This window comes from Etheostoma spectabile, chromosome 15 (assembly GCF_008692095.1).
Source record: "Etheostoma spectabile isolate EspeVRDwgs_2016 chromosome 15, UIUC_Espe_1.0, whole genome shotgun sequence".
NCBI classification, from domain to species: domain Eukaryota; kingdom Metazoa; phylum Chordata; class Actinopteri; order Perciformes; family Percidae; genus Etheostoma; species Etheostoma spectabile.
This window is the reverse complement of record NC_045747.1, coordinates 5,806,944-5,815,195: the sequence shown is the minus strand read 5'-3', so window position 1 is coordinate 5,815,195 and position 8,252 is coordinate 5,806,944. Positions and strand designations below refer to the sequence as shown.

The window sequence follows — 8,252 nt, the reverse complement described above, 5'->3', positions numbered from 1 at the left end:
AGAGACTCAGAGTCTCCCCGGGCTTTTTCACAATTGAACTGGAAGAAATGGACTCCATACTCTGACCTGTACAACCTGAAGAAATAAAAGAGAGAGAGGAACCACAGACAAAAGTGAGACAATCATCTGAGAAGTTTTCTGGTGTTACTGACTGACCATCAGTCCATGTTGTCTGAGAAAAGATAAAACAGCAACAAGCAGGAGAACTCACAGGGCAGAGAGAGAGCAACCAGCAGAAGAGTGAGTGTGTTCATCATCCTGAGGCTGGAGATGTGACATCTGATGCTCCACACAAAGTACAAGCAGTCAGCAGGACAGAAGTACACTGCACAGACTGAAGATTTGCATCAGGATACCATGGGGAGGGAGGGGCTCCTAAACCAGCACTCTGTAATGGTTTGTATAACTTATTATTTGTTTTTTATTATGGTTGCTTGTAATTCTTTGTTAGATCCAATATCACACTCAGAGACAAGTGCACTTTTTGTTTTGTATTGATCAGTTACACTTTATAAATATGGGACATGAATTGTCATGAATACATGCATGACTTCACTGCATAAAAAAGCATGAATTAATTAATGTAGTTCTTCAGTAATGTACAAGGATTAATAGTATATTATGCATGACTTAATGCAGAAACAATACATTATTTAATGCATTAATTTGCATCATCAAGATTTCTGATTTATTAATGTTGTTCATGTCTTCTTTAAAGAAGTGACCAGTCACAGCAGTGTACATATATTCAGAAAACCTGTAGTGTTGTAATCATGGTTAAATAAAAATGCATCATCCATTACTTCATCATGTTTGTAGCCCTTCAAATAAAATGCTGACATGGTCCATCTTTAACATTGACAAATAAGATATGATTAATGGTGGCATGAAATTTAATGTATTAAGAATTTAAAGAGTGGGTTGGCAAAATATTAATGAGGTCACTACATTTACACAAATTACAGCAGATGCATTGTTATGGTTGCTGGATTCACAACATAAGGCACTTAAAAAGTAATGCCTGAGAACAATGCTCATTCAAGTAGGATATTTCTGAATTTTACTTTTAACTAACTCATTACTTGACGATGTTTTTTATTTGATGAGTCACAAAGATTTCCAGTCCCATTATTATAAAGTGTTACCATCATTTAACCATAATAAAGACTGTTTGTATGGTAAATGTTAAGTTGAACTGAAGAATTAATGACTACATTACATTTGACACTCTAATCCATAGAAATCTCATGTAAATTCATGTTTGAGTCTTGCTGGTTGCTGGGTATTTGTGCAGGTCTCTTGGTGGTTTGCATCACTGTGCACACGCACACAGTAATACACAGCTGTGTCCTCAGGCTGTAGATTCTGTCCTGTTAATGTCACCGAGCTAGTAGATGTGTGTGTGTGGTAAAGGAACTTGTTCTTCAGATCATTATTTTGGTAAAAGTTTCCTCCACCCCACCGATGGCAAATCCAGTCCATTGGTTTTCCTTCACTCTGTCTGATCAACCTGTTGCATAGCTGTTATCAGTCAGAGAATAACCAGAGACCTGAAAGCTGATGATCAGAGACTGTCCAGGCTGCACAACCATTGAGTCTGTCTGGATGAGATCAATAGTTCAACCTGTGGAAACACAAATCAAATTATCTCCATCATCCATCTGACTATTCAGTGTTTCAATGTGTGTATGAGTGTGAATCAATGAAAGTCCTCACAGGATCCAGCAGCCAGCAGCGTATCAGAGCTGCAGAGAAGAATGTTGTGTTGAAGGGTGATCTGATGGGAGCTTCTCTTCTTCTGCTGCAACTGACAGCCTGATTCAAGTTTTATAGTACACTGGGAGGAAGTTCACTTTGCATAGAGAAGGACACTGAAAGGCTATAAAAGAGATGGACTGTTATATGTAGTTAATACTTATTGTAACCATATCATTTATTACAGGAAAGGAAATAAATACAGACACATATTAAGAAATACATTTTTGTGATCAATTTTTTTATTCATTTTGAAAAATTTAAACGCAAACATACAGTTACAAACAATACACTGACACAAAAACGCGTCCCAGGGCCGGATAGAAAGAAATTAAAAATAAAATAGAACATATAGAGGAAAGACGGGAGGGAGGCAGACAAAAACAACACACGCAGAAACAGACACACACTAACACACACACAAACAGACATATACACAGACAGATACAAGACAAGGAACCAAACACGGCTACAGTCCGGACTTCACAGCCTCAATAATGTCCACCCAAGTGTCTAGAGTTTTTCCCTTCCTTCCACATAAATTATGCTTATCAAATAATTGATTTGTTCAGTGCAGTAAGTAATGGTTATGTGAAAATATGTGTCGACATATGATATTGTAGCAGGTTGATTGGTTGCTGTGTCTTAAATGCAATTCATTCGGACCAATCATGAAGTAACTGCATGATATATAGAACGGTGGTTTGCCCTCTTGACCCTCTTTACTCTTTGGTCAGAGCCAGAGTTCCGCTCGTGTCCCCCGCGTCCTTCGACAGTTTTTTTTTTTGTGTTTAATTCTATTTCTATTTGTTAAGTTTTGAGACTTTCATTTCGTTGAACATTATGGTTTTAATGTTAGGTTCTTTTTCTTTGGTTCTAGGCAGCTATCTTTGCCCTGCCTAAAATTTGCCTTAAATTTAAGGTTTTCATTTATTTTTGTCGTTTTGATAATTCCCCCCCCCCCCACCATATAATCAAGGCTTTGTTTCCCACAGTTGAGTGCTGACGATGGTGGTGTTGATGTCCCTGGTGGTTGGGTCGCCTTCCTGTGTGCTGTTTCCCCTTTGTTTGGTGTTGTGTTTTCACACTGTGTGTGTGCGGTGTGTTTTCACGTGTGATTGGGGTAATCCTTCCCTGAGCTCCCACACCCCTTGTCCCAGTCCCTCCAACTGGTAAGGGCCTCAGCCATCATCTCCCAGAACTGATATTTTAATAGTATTTTTATACTTGAGGATTTTAATAATTGTAGTTATAAAAAAAATGTTTTTAATGGAACCATGGTCTCTGGCTTCATGCATAAGTCAAACCTGTGTGCTATTTTGGCGAGACTAGTCAATCTATTCTCGGGGTGAAATTCCCAAGGTGGCGTTGCCGGTGACTTCCTCGGGTCTGGTCGTTGAGTGGGCCAACACAGGCGCTACACACCAAAAAAGTCCCACTTGCCAGAATATGTTAAGATAACATGTTGCTTTACAGAATCTAGTGTGAGCATGTAAAGGCCCAACAAAGGATACTTGGGGAAACTGTCTTTTTGATCACTCAAATGTGTAATTAATGAATGACAAAGTGCTACCCAGTTTTGCAGTCTGCATTACAGTGATTATCATTTCAAACAATATCTTAAAATGAATGCTCTTCTTCTCAACAAACCTTATAACACAAAGGCAAAGACATTAATAGTCTCAATAAAACTCGGTGAGTTATTCATAACATTGGTTGGTAAAAAATGAAAACAGTCTAAAACCACAAAATCATGTGCCTCTTTTTTAATCTTAACTCATATTTCAGGTCTTCTGTTGGTCTGTGTAAAAATGTTCTTCATGGTTTTTGTATAGCTTCTCTAGTAACTTTAACCAGTGTGTATCTGGCACAGTAATACACAGCTGTGTCTCCAGGCTGAGTCACTGTCTTGCTGGAAGTCTCTAAGTCAATACTGAACTTGTTCTTTAGTGAATCTTTTTAGTGTGAAGCTCCAGTATATTTCATCCCAATCCACTCCAGTCCTTTCCCTGCAGGCTGTCAAATCCAAGCTGTGGAGTAGTACATCCAGCTGCCAACAGCAGCAGCAGAGCTACAGAGAAACATGGTTTATGTTGAAACCTGACCTGCTGTGAACTCCACTGACAGCCTGATGTGATGGTTTCATAGCTGAGAAACAGGAAGGTCACTGAGTTTGCATAAATCAAATAAAGCATCAATGTTGGTGTTACTGGAGTCAATAGAAGAGTTGTTCAGTGTTTCATCCGCCGAGTGAAAATATGCATTTCATTTTGATTCTTCATATCTAGATATGGATAACTTATGGCATTAAACTGCAATATTTTCCAGAGTTATTTGTGTTATAAAAACAATAATCTTATATATTTTACTATTTCCAACAATCTGTTGTATCTATCTCCATACACGATACAAGTAAATCACTCTAAGCAACAATGTTAAATGCTGGCCATCTCCAACTTCAGCTGTTTTCTCTTAAAAACAATTTAATGAAATTACAGTATGTGATAGAAAGACTGACATATTCTTATATACATGTTGATTTAATTACAGAGCAATATGAAATTTCAGAGTATGAGTGTCACTCAAGTCACTGAGAACAGCAGATCTGAGTTTTTCCTTTTGGTAAAAGAAGAGAGAGAATCTAGAAACTGGACGTTGAAATGACTGAGAGAATATTTGCTACTACCACCAGCATCAGCAGCAACCCACTCCAGTCCTTTTCCAGGAGCCTGTTGATCCAGACCATTCAGTGGGCTACTGAATGACAATCAGATGGTGTACAGGTCAATCTGTGGGATTCTTCCAGGTCTTTAACTGCTGGTCAGATTCTGTCAGAGTTGACCATCAACACCTGGCAAAGAAAGAAATTAACAGTTGCCTTAATTTTGGTCATGTTTTAAAGACAACTTCAAATTAAGATTAGTAAAAGTCTTCACTGACCGCAGAGAGTTAAAAGCAGCAGTCCTGTCCTATAGTCTCATCATGTTAAACTGTGTGTCCACTGTTCTCTGTCTCCTCTCTGCAGTCAGATGAGTAGAGTGGAAGATATCTGAGTTTTGCACTCGACTCCTCCTCACAGGGAGGAAAATCTGGACTGGAACAAATCTTTGATTAAACTAGAATCCATTTTTATTGACTAGGAAGGTCCATATATAGTTTGTATATTTTAAACGCTATTTTCAATATCATGTGTGGTATTATCAACAATACTACAACAGTAATTTAAGCATGATTATGTCATCTGATTTGATTGATTGAAGCAGTGGTGCCCAGCACATATGGATGTGTCATTGTGTGGTTTATGGTCATTTCATGGCAGGAAGGATTGTAACAGATGTTCATTCAGAGGAGAAACATCAATGTCTGGAGCATTAGGGGCTGAAAACAAATAAATAAAAACAATCAGCTTTTTCTTCCTTTTGTTCCTGTATGTGGACAACACTGGGATAAGTTGTTAAGCCAGGCCTTGTCTGCCCTCAAGTTTTAATACAGGAATGGTAGCTACTTAAACGGAAGAATGTTATCTGTTTTACTGTTTACTATGCTTAGTGTTTTTCTTCTTGTCTTTTTTGAATGTTGTGTTATTTATTCTTGGTGATGTAAAGCACTTTGGAACCCTGTTGGTTGCTGTAAAGTGCATATAAATAAGTGGATGATTGATTGAAGAAGATTAATCACTTGTGACACCCAATAAGATTTGTTTGTTATTAAAGCTCTGTGCTTGTTCTTGCTTACCACCCAGCATGTTGGGATACAGTGAAGCACCAACATGATTGAAAAGAGAAGATGCATTATGTAACTGATGGTAGAGGACTATGATTTAGTTGTTTTCAAACAGCTCAATGTTTTTTTTTTCCTTTTAGATAATTGAAAAAGGCAATGTTTTCCTTATGAATTTGTATTTATATCTTTTGACAAAATCATTCCACCATCATCTTTCATGTGATTTCATGATAAGGGTGAACATTTACACCAAGTTGTAAAAGTTGACCTTCAATGATTAAGATGTGAGACAGTGTGTGCTATAAATCAGTAAGAATGAGTTCTGTAGGATTTTGTCCGGTGCTCAAACAACTCCAGTCTCTGTGGCTCTTGAGCACACAATAAACAGCAACTTAGTCCTCAGACTTTTCTGATCTAGCTTCTTCTAATGGGAAGAGTTTTGTGCGGTAGGGAATGAGTCCTTACCCCAAGTGAAGGAGTTTAAATAAATTGGGGTCTTGTTTGCGAGTGAGGGACAAATGGAGCGGGTGATGGTCAGAGAATCCGATCTGCGGGGGCAGTGTTACTTTCAGTCATTGCACGTTGTGACGAGAAGAGAATGAGCCAGAAGGTAAAGCTCTCAATCTACCGTATCAGTTTTCTTTCCTACCTTACCTATGGTCATGAAGGCTGGGTCATGACCGAAAGACAAGATCCAGCTTCTTCATAATGGGGAAGAGTTTTGCTAAGATCTCAATACAGACATACGGTATTAAAACAATCTAAGTATATTTAAAAGGACAGAGAAAAAAATTGCAACATGGTTTGATTTTGTTAAATATTGATCTTTTTTTTATGGCAGTAAATGTGATAATTTCAGGATGTTGTGTAAATTGTTATAAATAAGAAAATCATTTCATAAAAAAACTGAAATCTGAAAATCATGTGGAAGCATTTTAATTGTAAATGTTACCAAAACGTTATTTGGATGATCATCTTGCATGTACTTCTGACGTGGACACAATTTCACCGCACTAATACATAACTTGTTGACAGTTTGGCAAAAAAAGTAATATGTCAACTGAATGTTCCCAGTGGTGACTGTAAATAGAGGAAGTAGTTTTTGTATGACTCTCCTACTATCGTCTCTCACTGTGTCTCTCGGGCACAGTAATACACTGCTGTGTCCTCGGTCTTCAGACTGTTCATCTGCAGATAGACTTTACTGCTGGAGTCATCTCTGGAGATGGTGAATCTCCCCTGGACTGACTGGGAGTAATAGAAATGAGAACTGCCTGTGTGTACAAAAGCGATCCATTCCAGTCCTTTTCCAGGAGCCTGTCTGACCCAATTCATGGTAGCTGCTGAATGTGAATCCAGATGTTGTACAGGTCAATCTGTGGGATTCTCCAGGCCTTTTAATCGCTGGTTCAGATTCTGTCAGCGTCTGACCATCAACACCTGTAAAGAAGATAAAAAAAATCAAGTGGAATAAGCTGATGACATAAATAAAAGCTATGTTAAATAAAAGACAGTAAAATCTTCACTGCCAGCAGAGAGTTAAAGCAGCAGTCCTGTCCTATAGTCCGTCATGTTAAACTGTGTGTCCACTGTTCTTGTCTCTCTCTGCTCTGTCTAGATAAGTAGAGGTGGAAGATATTGAGTTTTGCATGACTCCTCCTTTTGATTGAACAGGTCCTTGTTTAATCTTTCTCAAAACATATTTTCATGTCACGGCTTTCTTCTTAACGTAATTTGTGTTATTCTTCAGAAGTCACGTTTTATTTACATTTTTAACGTAATGTCATTATAATGCTGTTTTACAGTTAGTCACTCTGTGACATTTGAACACATATTTTTACTTGGAGATAATGTAAATTAGTATAGTGTTACTGTATCTCTGTAACAAAAGTGTCAAACAAAGATAATCAGAAAACGGTGATATCACTGAAAACACCAGTGAAACAATTTATCAGCTTTTCCTCCACACCGCCCTCTCTGGGCTAGCAGTCAGTGAGCTTGTAGAATTTCAACTGTAAATTCAAATGTTATTGTGCCATTGTCCCACTAAGGTCAAAGTTGTCTGGTAAGAAAAGATCTCCATGGAGAAATGTCCTACTGGTGAGAACAGAAAAAAGAGAGGGTAGAAAGCTGAACGAAGGTGGGCGAAAAAACAAATCTCCTGGTCCATTATAACACCTATAAAGAGAGACTTCGCATTTATAATTTGGAACTGAGGAATGCAGAAGGTCCTTCTTCTCTGAATTATCTCTAGAAACAATATAATTCACGGTTTGGTGCTACGTTTGATAGGTTAACAAACCCTCCAGTACCAGTAGCATCTGAATTTATCTACCAAGGCCTGCAATGACTTTGCTCCTTCTTCAAAGACAAAAAATTCAGAAGATTAGCAAACAGTCAGTGCCTCCATATCAAGTTCAGGATATGTGTTGTCATAGTGTTCAAGCAAAACTAGTTCCAATATGACAGAATTTCACAAACAACCATACAAACCTGGAGGACATTATCAACATCTGAAACCCGACCTATTGCTTGATTTCTACCAACGGGACTTTTCAAAATGTTTCCAATTGTTTGATTCTGATCTTCTACGATTGTGAACACATCCTTCTTTCAGGTATCTTTCCACAGGCCCTGTAAACTGCAGTAATCAGACCACTTAAAAAGAACAACCTAGACAAGTCACTAATGAGCAACTATAGGCCATATCAAACCTTCCGTTTTTAAGTAAAATCATTGAAAAAGTAGTCTTCAACAAACTCAACTTTCTTGTC

General features: G+C 37.9%; 1 gene segment (V, D, J or C); it reads right to left on the bottom strand.

The window, feature by feature from the left end:
* Positions 1 to 6,828, bottom strand: part of LOC116703740 (immunoglobulin mu heavy chain-like) — a 78,428-nt gene extending 71,600 nt beyond the window's left edge. Inside the window, 1 exon segment of the C gene segment in view lies at positions 6,611 to 6,828. Within this exon segment, the coding sequence occupies positions 6,611 to 6,813 (203 nt within the window).
* Between the last annotated feature and the right edge of the window lie 1,424 nt (positions 6,829 to 8,252).